General features: G+C 38.9%; 1 protein-coding gene across 2 annotated transcripts in view; it reads right to left on the bottom strand.

The window, feature by feature from the left end:
- Positions 1–4,261: 4,261 nt before the first annotated feature.
- RTN1 (reticulon 1) overlaps positions 4,262–14,761 on the bottom strand; it is a 159,205-nt gene continuing 148,705 nt past the window's right edge. For both annotated transcript variants that reach the window (XM_016162407.2, XM_016162408.2), the window contains 6 exons: positions 12,992–13,199; positions 10,538–10,676; positions 9,020–9,089; positions 8,434–8,480; positions 8,290–8,348; positions 4,262–5,056 (listed from right to left, as the gene is read on the bottom strand). In XM_016162407.2, coding sequence (XP_016017893.2) covers positions 5,014–5,056; positions 8,290–8,348; positions 8,434–8,480; positions 9,020–9,089; positions 10,538–10,676; positions 12,992–13,199 — 566 coding nt within the window. In that variant the 3' untranslated portion in view covers positions 4,262–5,013. The remainder of the gene's footprint in view (positions 5,057–8,289; positions 8,349–8,433; positions 8,481–9,019; positions 9,090–10,537; positions 10,677–12,991; positions 13,200–14,761) is intronic.

Here is a 14,761-nt window from a genome sequence, read left to right on the forward strand (position 1 = left end):
TCTTTTCTTGTGGTGTATTTATCTGGCTTTAGTATCAGGATAATGTGGGCCTCATAAAATGAGTTTGGAAATATTCTCTCTACTTCTATTTTTTGGAAAAAGTTAAAAAGGATTGGAATTCATTCTTCTTTGAACATTTCGGTAGAATTTATCTGTGGAGCCATCTGGTTCTGGGCTTTTCTTTTTGGGGAAATTTTTGATTACTATTTCAATCTCCTTATTTGTTATTGGTCTGTTCGAGCTTTCTATTTCTTCTTGATTTAGTCTTGGAAGGTTGCATTTCTAGAAATTTATGCTTTTCTTATAAGTTATCCAATTTGCATATGATTGTTCATAATAGTGTCACATGATCCTTTTTATTTCTGAAGCTTCTGTTATACTGTCTCATCTTTCATTTCTTATTTTATTTGAATCTTCTCTCTTTTTTCCTTAGTCTAGCTAAGGGTTTGTCAATTTTGCTGACTTTTTTCTTCTATTCTTTTTCTATTCTCTATTTGATTCATTTTTGCTTTGATTTTTATTATTTCTTTCCTTCCGCTAAGTTTGGGTTAGTTTGTTCCTCCTTTCTAGTTCCTTGAGATATAAAGTTAAGTTGTTTATTTGACATTTTTCTTCTTTTTTAATGTAAGCATTTACCTTTGTAAACTTCCCTGAGTACTGCTTTTGCTGCATCCCATAAGTTTTGGTAATTTGTGTTTTTGTTTGATTTTTCTCCAAATACATTTTAAATTCCCTTTTGTTTTCTTCTTTGATCCAGTGGTTGTTTACAAGTATATTATTTAGTTTCCACGTATTTGTGAATTTTCCCATTTCTTGCTTTTACTCATCCGTTTCATCTCATAAAAGATATATGGTATAATATCTATCTTCTTAAATTTGTTAAGACTCATTTTGTGACCTAACATGTGATTTATCATAGAGTATGTTCATGTGCCCTTGAGAAGAATGTGTATTCTTCTACTGTTGGTAAAAAGTCCTGTATATGTCTATTAGGTCTATTTAGTCTATAGTGTTGTTCAAGTCCATTGTTTCCTTAGTAATATTTCTGTTTGGAAGGTCTAGCCATTATTGAATTGTGGGTGTTTAAGTCTACAATTATTATATTGCTGTCAATTTCTCCTTTCAGATTTATTAAGATTTGTTTTATATATTTAGGTGCTCTGATGTTGGGTGCATATATATTTACAACTATTGCATTGTCCTGTTGAATTGACCCTTTTATCATTAATCATTACATAATGACCTTTGTCTCTAAAGACAGTTTTTGACTTAAAATCTACTTCACTAAGGAGTTTCATACTTCGTACTCTTGTACTGCTGTTTAGTGTTCTTTCATCTCTACTTGAAAAGTTCCCTATAGCATAGTAGGGAGCAACCAGAGAGAGCTAATTCCAGCAGAATTCTTTTAAAAGGCAACTGTGACCCAAGACACAAAAGAATTCATCTCGATTTATTCATCAAAGAAAATTTGGCCAGCCAAATTAATTTTATGATATTGAACATACTAAACTAAAAAAAAAAAAAAAAAAAAAGAACTTAAAGAAAAAATCATATTGAAGAGCCTGAAGATAGTGCCAATATAAAACAGTAGAGAAGCAGATTGGAGAATGAAGACAAAAGGCCTTTTGCTTGGCTCGGCAGAGCTTGTTTATTCTCTATTAAACCACTACCACATTGGCTAATAATAAAACACCAGTGGTGGCTCTTCTACATCCCCTGCCTGCTTCTCTACATTCAGAAGAGTGCTAAAGTTTGGGTGCTCAGAGCTGCCTTATTTAAGGACAATGTGGCAATTGCTGCATGGTAGCGATGTAGGGACCAGCGCTTGGCCACGAGTGCATTTTGGATAAGAGAGGAGCTGTTCTACCACTTCTCAGCAGTAATTCTTTACAGTGATAAGCAAGTGGAGAAATAGATCAGGGCTCTGACAAGAGGGAAAGTCTTCACAGTGATGTAAGGGCCAATGTACAGCACAAGATGGCGTTATGGGTTTAATTATATCCCCCAAAAGGGTATGTTGAAGTTCCGCATACCTCAGAATGTGATCATTCACAGAGGCATTCAAATTAAAATAAGGTTATTAGAGTGGGCCCTAATACAATATGACTGGTATCTTCGTAAAAATGGGAAATTTGGACACATATGGAAGACGATGTATAGAGACACAGGAAGAAAATGGCCATGTGTCTGGAGTGATGCATCTACAAGCCAAGGAATATCACAGATTGCCGTAAACCACCAGAAGCCAGAAGAGGTAATGAAGGACTCTCCCTTAAAGCTATCAGAGAGCATGGTCCTGGTGACACCTTGATTTCAGACTTCTAGCCTCCAGAACTGTGAGAGAATTAATTTCTGTTGTTTTAAGTCATCCAGATTTCGGCACTTTGTTAGGGCACCGTGTCCTCACATTCTGTCTATCATCTTGAATATCACCTTGACTGATGCTCCCTGTAGAAGCAGGATGTTATGGGCCCCAAGTTCCATTTGGTAAAATTCTATGTCCATACCTATCATTTTGTAAGGCTGGAGTTTCCTCGGGAAAGTTTTTTCACCACTGTTGGCAAATGGAATTCCTCCTTAGATTCTCCTAATGAGCAGCTGCCTATGAAAAGAATTCTGGGCCAAAAGGAGGGAGGAAAAGGCTGTAAATGAAGATGTAGAAGAATATACACAATAAAGCCATTTAGGAGGAACTTTATCAATGTTTGGAGATGGAAAAACAAACATAAAAAAGTATGTAGTAACTTTAAAAAACTATCAGGTACCAAACTAAGCTTATTATCTTCCTTTCCCAAACCAACTCTTCTGGACTTTCTAAATCTCAAAAATGATACTACATTCTCCTGATTAGTTAGTCTTAAACAGAGCCGAGGCTAGCGTGAGGCAAGTGAGCTGCCTGGGCTGCAGTATTTCAGGAGGTGCTAACCTAAAGGGTCAGGCTTGGTCTTGAAACTCCGCATCCAATTAATCACCAACACCAGTCCCATCTCCCTCCATGTCATCTCTCTTAGCTGCTCCTCTGCACACAGTAGGTACTTGACATGTTAGGCTGATAAAAAAGATCGGGGAAGGTAAATATTTCCTTTCTGTTCTCACTGCAGCTACTTTGATAGAGGCCTAGTCATTTGTCACCCGTTTGCTGTTAGTCAGGTTACAATTGTCTCCTGTATTCTTCTAATCACCAGTATCAGGTGCCCTCATTGTGTTTGTGTGACTCTCTGAGCTCTAAAGAATTAAGACCAAACTGCTTGGAGTTCAAGTTTATTCCTAGTGTGGTCTGGACACAGCCTTTCACCCTTGCCTGACATGACCGTTCCTACCCCAAGCACCTTACAGCCCAGTTCAGCTTATTACTCCCTGCATATGCCACGCACTTCCGTGTCTTAGCGCCTGAGTTCATGTTCCTTTTTCATACTGGAATGAACTTTCTCTACTTGGAAAAAGCCAGATCAGGACCCAGCACCCAATTTCACCTCTCTGTTGCTCTAGTTTTGTGCCGCAGCTCTTGTTTCACGCTGCCTTTTATTTAATTAGCATTTCCACGGAGCCACCTCCCATCTCCACATCTTGACTGTCGACAAAGAGTCCAGTTGCCCTCTGCTTTCCGTAAGTGCTTATTTAACCTATGTTTAAAGCTGGTCAAAGGCAGCTTTTGTCATATAACTATTCCTTTTTCTCCTACTTCTTTTATTCCTTTTCATGCTACTACTTTCAGCCACTTTTACCTCATCATCCTTGACTTTTGACCCGAATGGTGAAATAAAATATGCAACTGGACGTTTACAAAAAGCCGCGAGTGCTTATTAGAAGACTTACCATGGTGATGGCAGGAATTGTTGCCTCTCCTATTCACATCCCTATTCGCAGTGCTTGGTACACAGTAGACAGTAGGTACTCAATAAATAATTACCAAAAGAGTGAGTTCATAACGATTATAACTGCTTCATGCCAGTGTTGTGTTGCATATTATTATGATATGTTTACGGAAGCATTTATATCACTTTCAGGTTTTTTAAACTATTCAAAATATCTGCATCTACCACACAGTATAATATGAAGAGTGTTTTCCAGTTTTACTACTCTTCAGTGATTTCTGTTAATAACTCAAAGCAGCCATGTGCCCAGTTGGGGTTGAACCATGTAGTCATGGGACAAGAGTAAAGTGGGCACTTGGTCTCAGCCTTTCCAGCATGCCCTCAGGAGATTTTGTCTCTTAGAACTTTTGCAATTTCTGGTAAGACCAGGAGACGAGAGGGAGAAGTTTTTACATTTAGTAACATTTATTTATGCATTCAGTATCAAGTACATAAGTGCAAATATCCAGAGTCCATAATTAAGTCCATTAGGAACTACAGAGAAAGTAATACAAATTTTAATAAAGTTAACATGCTGGTACTTTTTAGTTACCATACATGTAAATCAGCCCATCAGTCCCACACAACAAAAGTACTGCATGTTTGTTTTGGATTTATTCATTTGTTTAATTATTTTAAGTTATACAAAACTGATTACCATAAGTACGGTCGACTGTTTTTATTTTTACGCTGTATGTGTTGGAAAAACACGAAAACATTGGTCTACAATTCTATATATTGTGATTAAAGAGTAACCCAACCAGCAACCCAAGGACATAAAAGCGATTTCCACTATTGCATCAGTGCACTCAGCAGGAAAGGCCTAGCCACAGGGAACATTGAAAGCTACAGAAGCATCGCAGAGAGAAGAACACTGAGGAAGGAAAGATAACTTGGGCTCTCACCATCATGCACTTTTTTTTAGTAACACAAAATTAAAAACCACATCTAATACACTTTTCTCTATATTTTAGTGCTTGACACAAGTGACTCAAATATCCTAAGAGTACAGGAACAGCGTAAAAACAGCTGTTTTAAAGTTTGTCTCTAAGATTATGGTACTGGGGGGAGAAACAATCGATTTGCTGTGACATGTAAGAACAGAGCTGTTACCACTGCAGACATTCCTATTTGTATCCAGTCCCGGTGAGATATTGGTTTACTCAGCATGCCTTTTAGCACCTGGGATTTTAGCCTGAATCCTAAAAAGACAATATTAAAAGGTAGTAAATCATGAGTGTTATTTATGAAATTATTTTATGACTTCATTATATGTCATTGCTTTAATTAGCTAATTGACCAAATAGCTTAATATTTCAAAATACATCATTTTTATGACTGTCCATGCAGCAATAAGAACATGCAAATTAGATAATAAACTACCCAAGAAAGCCTCATTCCTTAAATTATAACTTTTTAGGTAAATGAAGATGTCGATCTATTTCAGGATTCCAGGATTCTGCTGTGATACAGTTAGGTGACCGTTTATCACTCAAGCTAGGACACTTTCGAAAGAGAAAGATGGTGCTATTACTATTCCAGGACAAGGCGCACAAACAGGATGGTTCCAGGTAAAGGAACCTACGGTTAACCTCTACATAGACAAACTACTCAGACCTGGAATTAATAAACCGACTCCTAGTCCTCACTGTGCTACTTACTAGTTAGCTGTGTGACAGATCAGATGAGCTAATGAGCTTCCCTGGTCGTAGAGCATCCATCTTTAAAATGCAGGTCTGGATTAGATATCTCCAAGGCCCCTAAAATTCTGTGATTCTCACAGAATGGCAGCATTATTTTAGGGTAAGTACATACAGAAAGCATTTTGTTTTATTAGATCAGAGCTTTATGAGCTCATCATGCAGACTTTTACTGAGACCGTCCTCTGCACCAGGCAACCTTCTAGATGCTGGAGTTCAGTGAACAAAAGAGAGAAGGTGCCCGCTTTCAGGGAGCTGCCATTCTCACAGGTATTGAGGAGCCAGAAATAAACAAGTAGACAAACAAGAGCAGTTCAGATGATAAAAGTGTTATAAAAGAAAACAAAACAAGGAGGTGTGCTAGGCAGTGAGGGAGCAGCAGTGAAGGTGGGCTGTGCCTACTTTAAATCCACTGATCTGAGAAACATGCTCGACGGGCAAGAAGGGGCCACCAGACAAAGATCTGGGCATGTAGTGTTTCCGGAAGAGGAAGCAGGGAGCGCAGAGGCCCTGAAGTGAAGACAGACTTAGGGGGTGAGGAGAGTCGAGGTCAGTGTGCTTGAGGAGTGGGGTGAGGAAGTCTAAAAGGCAGGCAGTGGTCAGATGGTACTGGAACTTGTGGGCAGTGGTAAGGAATTTGCATTCTATTCTGTGTCATTTCCTGTTGGGTCAGAGTCATAACTCCTTCTAGCATTCAATATTTGACCTCAGCCTCTCGAGATGCTTTCTAGTTGATCTTTCCATTCATTTAGCGTTAGAAAAACTCTCTGACTCAGTGTTTACTAAGCATTACCTCCATTTTCATGCTTCTGCCTCTGCTTATATTATTTATTCTTCTTGTAATGCCTTTCCCTTCGTCATCCGCCTGATGAATGTTTACTCATCCTTCAAGGCTGCTATAGACTGAATGTTTGCATGCACCCCTAAAGGTCACATTTGAAACGTAACCCCCAATGTGTTGGTATTAGGAGGTGAGGGGTTTGGAGGGTAATTAGGGCATGAGGGTGGAGCCTTCAAGAATGGGATTAATGTCTTATAAAAGAACAGTTGTTCCCTTATGTCTTCAATATTTTATACAACTGAATTGTAATCTTACATTGTCTAACAGTTATTCCTTCACTTTTGTCTGCAACCGTAGGCTGAGAGCTCAGCTAGGGTGGGATCATCTCACTCATCTATACACCCTCTGTGCCTGTTATATGTGGTACCTGGGACATAATAGGGTATCTCTTTCTGGAACCAACCAAGCAATTGGCCAAATAAAAAATTCATAGATGCTATTTGTTCAAGATCGCCAAACTAAGTATTGGACAACTTAGGACTAGAACTTCTATCTTCCAGTTTCCAAGCTCCCATTCTGGTGTTCTTGGCTACAGCTCCTGAATACAGTCTTCACTGCCAAAAAGTCACCTGCAGAGTCATTAAAATATAGATTCCACGTACCCAATCCTAGAAATTCTAATTCTATAGGTCTATTGTAAGAAATTGAAAATTAGTATTTTTAACAGATTCCCTAGGGTTTTGGCACTACCAAGTTTTATACTATACCATGCTGTCATTTTTAATACAAATGACTAAATATCCTCAATTTGTTGATTTTCATTAGGTATTGGTTGCACTGGGTCCTGATAATTTCAGGCATTTTGAAACAATCAGATACAGATCCAAATTCACCATGAACTTAAGAGGAAGAATATAAACAGTACACAGTAAAACACGAGATCTTTGTATACTTCAGGAGAGAAATGTAACTGACAATTTACAAATCTAATAGCAGAGGAAGTTTAATTTAAAGTAGTTGTTTTTTCTTGTTTGTTTTGTTTTATACATCTTTGGCTATCTAAAATATTTCCCTTTAATTCTGACCATCACCTAGGTCCAGGCACAATATTCTAAGATTATTAGAGGGTGTTCCTAAGGACAAAGACTAATCCTTTTCCAACATCTATTTGTAGGTGAAGTCTAGGTCAGCTTTTGATTAACAAAAAATCTTGAATAATAAAGACAACATAAAAACTATCATTTTAGGCTGAGAGACAGCTAAAAACATTAATATAAAAATTAAGGAAAGGAAACTTTAATGACCATGTTTGCTATGGATACTTATAACTGGAATCTTTATCTCCTAATGTATAAAGTAGTCATAAAGTAGAGTCTATCAAAGATTCAGGTTTAAAAATCCATAGTGTTAATTAAATAAGCAAACAGACACACACACTTGTTGAGTTGAAATAGTGTAATTTAAAATGCTAATAAAAGTTTTAGATTTAAAAATTTTTTAAAGTTTTCAAAGTAATTTCAATGGTTTTAAAAGCAGTGATATTTGTTGTTTAAAAGATTGAAAATGTTTGTTGATGTGTTTTTATTTCATTTAAACTGTTGTAAGTTAATTTCACTTTTCTGAATCAGGTTTCCTTCTTTCCCCCACCCAACCCATCTTGGTTTTAAACACAAGCCAGTCCCCAGATAGAACTTAATATCATTCATTCTAAAACTCGTTCATCATGATACCTGAAATAAACCAATCAAAGTTTTGTTTAATTGAGAGTTTTAAAATTTATATACTTATTTTTTGAAATAATATCATTGGGAAAGGCATGAATATGGCCCAAATAAATGAATGATCATAAATCAACCTATTGTTTTATTCTTTTTACTACCCCTACCTAATGCACTGAAATGTCTGCTTAAGACAGTCTCTCCTGCAGTTTTATAAATTGCACTAAGTAACTTACTTTGCCACAACTGTATTTATGTGAGTCCTCACAAGTCCCAGGTATTGGTCAATCTGTGCCTACAACAAGGAAGAAGTCATGAGCATATCCAAAGGTCACAAGGTCAAAATGTAATGTGAATGTTTGACATCGTATAGGACTTACCTGGTGCTTAACATACACTACAGGTAGAGTAAACATTGAAACCACAGCTGGGATGAAAAACAAATATAGTATTAAAATTCTGAGAGTTATCATTAAGAATAAGCTTATAGATACGTGTTTATATAGTTCTATAGTTTATATAGTTTGTATAATTCTAAATATAAAATTATTTATTATAGTTAACAATCTAGATAAAAGATGACAGGGTGGTTCATAAGGAAAATAAAGAAATGCTAAGCCATTTACAGATATTAATTATTCCTGGAATAAAGGCAGACTGTGCCCTCCCAAGATGAAAACGGATTTCTGTCCATAACTGCCCTGGTAAATATATGTATTAGAAACCAAGTAAAACCAGCTGTGGTTGAAGGGGAAAAAAACTTCAGACTAAGAAATTTATTATTTATATGTGATTCATTATAATACCATTTACTTAAAGAAGGTCAGGGGAATGTGCACTCAGGGATATCTGACATATTTCTGTGTTCCCAGAAATATGTCGAGACAAGCTAACAACCAACAGCTTAGGAAGCTTCATGCTCATGGAGTGTGTGAAGGAAGACAGAACATGCTCTCCTTTCCTTACCCATGAGCAGCAGGGTCAGGCCATTGAAGAGAGCGCCAACGTAAGTCAGGAGCCACATCAAGACTGCAAACTGAAAAATGAAATGATTGGCACAGCTTCTAGATCTGCGATGGGTAAGGGTCTCATTTCATTGACATTTTTTAGATTAGAATTTGAGGCAAAATTTTCATGATGTCAACAGGGAATGTAGGAGCGCTATTAGCTGATCACAGAATTACTGAAAGAAGATCCACTCTTTGCTTTTCTTAGAACCTTTTAGATCTCCTTGTTTTAAGACTTGAGGACTCAATAAAATAATCACCTAGGGCAGGGATTGGCAAACTGTGGACCTTGGCCTGTTTTTGCATGGGCCCCCGAGTTAATGGATTTTACATTTTTAAATGGTGAAATAAAATCAAAACAAGAATAACATTTCATGATATGGGAAAAGGATATGAAATTCAATTTTCAATGTTCTTAAATAAAGTTTTACTGGCACATGGCCACAGCCATTCACTTATATATTATCTGCCACTGTTTTCCTGCAATAATGACTTAGTTGAGGAGCTGTGACAGAGATAGTGTGGCCCACAAACCCTAAAATATTTACTGTATGGTTCTTTACAGATAAGGTGTGCTGACCCCTGCTCTAGCCTACAGTATTTACATGATAAATACAAATAGAAATGTCACCTTAAGCCTGATGGTTAAGTAATTATAATCTCTCTGGTATCCCTCTTTAGTTATTACTTGGCAAAAGGTTATTCCAGGAAGGTACCTTGAGGGTCAAGGCCACGGCACTCACTTTTCCTTCTGTCTTTCCTTGAACAGTTATGCAGCAGCCCCTGGTGCAAGGCCCCTACCCGGGGTGTACAAAGTGTTCTGGAAGCACTGGGAACTCACAACGACCTTGCCAGGGCCCTAAAGCATCGTGACTGATTGACTTCGATTTTACATGTAAACCTTAGGGTGGTCAAAACAGCTAATAGTGAAATGTCCAAGAAACCCCATGAGTTCAATGAAAGCATCAGGAATAACACTCAAGTGCTGAGGGCCTTTGCCCTTCAGTGGTCAGCCTCACAGCCCACACTGCTAAGGACACTTGGACGTTTTACTAGTAGCAGAGTTTTTCAATGAAAAAGCACACATGTGCTTCATATTCCCCAAACTAGGTTTTATTTTAAAATTAATTTTAGGAAATTGGCTGAGAATTTTAAATGGTAAGGAGAAACAACCTGGTGTGTTATAAAAAGTATGGAACTAGAAGCTGTGTGGCTTGGGTTTGATCTCATTTCTGCCAATGACTCACTGGGCAACCTCAGGAAGTATCTTAACCTCTCTGAGCCACAATTCTAGCATCTGTAAAATGAGGGGATTCAACTGGATGAGCTCCATGGTACCATACAGCTAGAAGTTTTCTGACTCTAAAATGTAATTAATACTTGCTTTTTATTCTCCATTATGTGGTGGTTTGTTATATTATACCTTTACAAAAAACAAAACTCAAGGCTGTCAAGTGAACAGCTTAAGCAACCATACTTTTAAGGAATCCACCAGGTCCTGGACGAGGAAAAGCCTCCTCAGTTCTTTAAGTGTGTTGTTCACATAGAACTGCAGGCAGTCCGTGTACTTCTGAATCTGCTCTTGAGAAAGGGTGATCTCGAGCTCCAAGTAGGTCCTGTCAACAAACCATCCCCACAGAGAACGCCATCAGAGAAAAGCACGAAAGAGCTAAGTTTTCCTTCTTTCACTCTGAGCATGACAGCCAGGTCACCCTGGGGGGTTTACGCTAGCCAGTGGGCTGCAGGGCACCCTACTTGCCCTGGGCAACACAGAATCATGGGGCCTAGTGGGGCGCTGTGACTGCTCTGTCTCCCAAAGACAGCATTGCAGTGTGAGATGATATCTGGAACAACTGGCTGGAAATGGAGAAAAGTCAATCCAAAATCAGCTCATTTGCTGAATTCTCTATAAATCTCCGGCCCATGATGTAACTGTGAAAGTCCTCATTTCTCCTTGGCCGAGTGGGGAAAAATTATCTTTTTAAATAGTGGAAATATCTGAAAATCCCAGTTGCCAATTATTATTTATCATCTAAAACTTTTAAGATTTCATATTTAAATTCTGGAAAGTTCTTTCAGATTTTATCTAGAAAGCTCTAAAAACTCAAGTGAGCTGGGCCATATTAAAATGTTCCCTGGTTCTATTAAGAGTGGTATTTTTAATAATTGCATTTTTCATTTGTTCAAATGGTTAAATTTAATTCTTGAGTAGATAAAGGAGACTCCTCGAGAGTATAAAAACCAGTCCACCCTCCTGTTCGGCCATGTCTCCCACAGGGGTCCATCCTCGCATGTCGTCTGCTGACCCAGAGAATGTCCCTAGAATTCTCACAATGTTTATCTAACTCTGGAATAGTGCTAAAAAGAGGAAAGCAGCACTTGGCTTGAGTTTTAGGGAGTTTAGAAAAAATAGAAAAGTACTGATTTGTCCAGATAAGACATTTTGATTCAATATATATTTTGACTCAGGTATTTCTTTTAGTGACAAAACAACCAGCAGGGAAGTTCGACATTTTAAAATAGTCTCCTAAAGGAAGATAAAGTAGTTGAGCTAATTTGCCCCTATGGTTGAGGGCAGAGGCTGGGTTAGGGCGAGACTCTAAATGTGTGGTTTCTGGCCACAGGCTGGGGTCACTAAGCAGGTGTGGTATTCACCCTGATAAAATGAGTCTCCACTTCTCCCATCTTCCCACTTTTGGGATAGAAACTTGTGTAGCCACGGTATAGCCCCAAGATCCCTTAACTCTCCAATAGATGAAGGCCAAATACATCCCAAGGGCAAGAATGCTCAGACTATAACTGGGTTTGACACTGAAGTCAGGAACCAGAGGGTGGGAAGGGTCTTCCTATATGCAGCCTTTTCCCCTTTATCAACATGTCCCCATAACACAGGCATCTTTGCCCATTTTAAGAGACTTGGTGTCATGATGCCTTGATTTAGCTGACTGGTGAGGGTGAGCCAGGGAGGTCTGAGGCTTTCCCAAGGAATCACTGGGACTGGCTGAGAAACCATTGTGCAGCAGCATCTGCATGCCTCATCCAGGACGCAGAACTGTCCCTCGGTTACAGAAATGGCCTGCACTCTGGGGCCAGCACCAGGTGAGCAGTGACTCTGACAGTCAGTGCCAAAAGTACCTGGGTTCACAATCTAGAATCAGGAGATAAATTGGGGTGGAGGTGGGTGGCGTGCAGCTGGCAGTGCTGATACACCCCTTTGCCACGTTTCATATATCCTTTGAGTATACCGTCTTTTAAAAAAAGTCCTACTTTTCAGTGTTCATTCCAGTCAGATTTCCCTATTATAAAAATGCAGGGGAAGGGAACATTATAAGACTGTTCATGCATCTTGAACCCTTCAGAAGTTTGGCCCGTTGGTATTAACTTCCAAAGAGCACAGAAATAAAAAGCCAAACACCCTAGTCTTGGCTCTGTGCTACTTACTGGCCATGTGACCTTGGACGAGCCACTTTATTTCTTAGAACCTCAGTTTTTCCACCTGTAAATAGGGATTAGAATGCTCTGCCTTCTTCACAGAGTTGGGAGGATTAATTGTTGAAACACTCTTTAATTAAACATTATTTATATATCATGGATTATGATGACTATTAGCAATAAACATAAAATATTAATATTAAATATAACTATATTATATTTGTTATATAAATTATTTAAATTTATATCAAATATAAAGTATTTAATTAGTAATTGAAATATAAAAACTCAAAACAATAAGTGTTAGAATAGAGATAATTGAGTTTGTCCTACAAACTCACCAGAAATACCAGATGTTAAAAGGTAAGTGCTAAAGGAGACTATAAGAAGCCTGTTCTTTCTCAGAGAAACATAACCCAAAGTGCGCAGGGGTGAAACAGAGGCAGAGGGAGAGTCCCATGAGAGGCTGGGCAAGGGCTGGTCCGGCTGGGAAACTCACTTGAAAGGGTGGCCCTCGTCGGTTTTCTGCACAGCTTGTAAAACAGACTTGTAGATGCGGAAACTGATGGTGGCCGAGAGCGCGGCCAGGGCCAAGTAGGCCACGACGCTCACGACGCTGAACTGGGTCAGGGAAAAGAGCAGCAGTAGGAAGCTCCCAAACACGATCCCAGTCTGCTTGATGTCCCGCCAGTACAGCAGGTCAATAGCTGTGGGGAGGAGACACAATGCACACACCACTTAACAACGGCGGGGCCCTGGGAGAGCTGCTGTGGCTCATTCACAAAGCCAGGGCTGCTGCAGGCTGTCACCGGCCTTCACGCAAGTGAGTGGACCAGGGCTACGCCCAGGGCACTTACTGTCGCTTCATTTTGCTTTGGAAGAATCATTTCGATCCCTGACAACTGCTCATAAATTCATAGATAAGAAAAAGGCTGCTGAATCTCCAGCGACCGTCTCTCCATGAGCACATCTCAATGGGCTTCGCCATCTGCACAGTGGCCCAATTTATGTGATTTTGAAACAAAACTGAAACCACAGAGGACTCTGTGAGGAACCTGTTTTCCTCTTTTGGATTGTGTGCATCTTGATGCCCCGCTGATAATTTTATGTCTCAGTGGTGGCCTGTGGATGTGTACATCAGTCGCACAAATGTTCCTGCTGCTGAGAAAAGAGAGGTTCTGGAGAAACTGTGCCTTCTGAAGCAGGGCAGCGGGCCTGGGAGGTCCCAGCCAATGCCAAAGGCATCTGACTGAAAATACGGCCTGCCTCCCAAACTGCAGAGTTATGGGCTTTCTCAAGGAACCCTGGAGCTGACATTTGGATTAAATCACTTTGTACATGATTTGTTCACTTAAATCTTGTGCTTAAAAATCTAGAATACAAGCTTTAAAAATCTATATCACATTTATCATTTAGTTACTTCCCTCTTTCAACTTAGGAAAAAAAATTAAATTCAAAAGAATAAAGCCATGGTATTCAAATGTGATACAAAATGGAAATATTTTGAGTAGTCCAGTTACCAGATTATTTAAAAAGCATGGAAGTCTTGTTTAGAAATGTACATAAATTTATTCTCTAATTAGGCAAGTAATAAATTTTTTAATTGCAATATAATTGACATAACATTGCATAAGTTTAAGGTGTACAGTGTGCTGATTTGATATATTTGTATACTGTAATGTGATTACTACCATTGCATTAGCTAACGCCTCTATCACGTCACAGAATTATAGTTTCTTTTTTGCAGTGAGAACATTTAAGATCTAGTCTCTTAGCAACTCTAAAGTATATAATGCAGCATTGTTGACTATAACCGCTATGCTGTGCATTAGCTCTCTAGAACTTATTCATCTACTAACTGCAAGTTTGTGCCCTCTGACCAACATCTCCCCATTTCCCTCAACCCCTAATGCTCAGTAGTCACCATTCTACTCTCTGTTTCTATGAGTTTGGATTTTTTTAGATTCCACACATCAGTGAAATTATACAGCATTTGTCTTTCTCCACCTGACTTATCTCACCTAATACAATGCCCCCAAGGTCCACCCATGTTTTTATAGAATGTTATGTCCATTTCCAGAAAGAGAAAATAAGTCATAAATTTTCCATCTCAAACCAAATGAAAGTGGCGGTTACTTACGCTGCCAGCTTCATGTGTGGGGCACCTGAAGGCACCTGGTTTACAGAATTAGTTGCCAGTTTTTGCTCACAGGAAAATGAAGGTGACCAGGTTGAAAAGACCAGGGAGCTGCTTCCATCATACACAGGC

The sequence above is a fragment of the Rousettus aegyptiacus genome, unplaced genomic scaffold, assembly GCF_014176215.1.
Source record: "Rousettus aegyptiacus isolate mRouAeg1 unplaced genomic scaffold, mRouAeg1.p scaffold_m13_p_3, whole genome shotgun sequence".
In the NCBI taxonomy this organism is placed as follows: domain Eukaryota; kingdom Metazoa; phylum Chordata; class Mammalia; order Chiroptera; family Pteropodidae; genus Rousettus; species Rousettus aegyptiacus.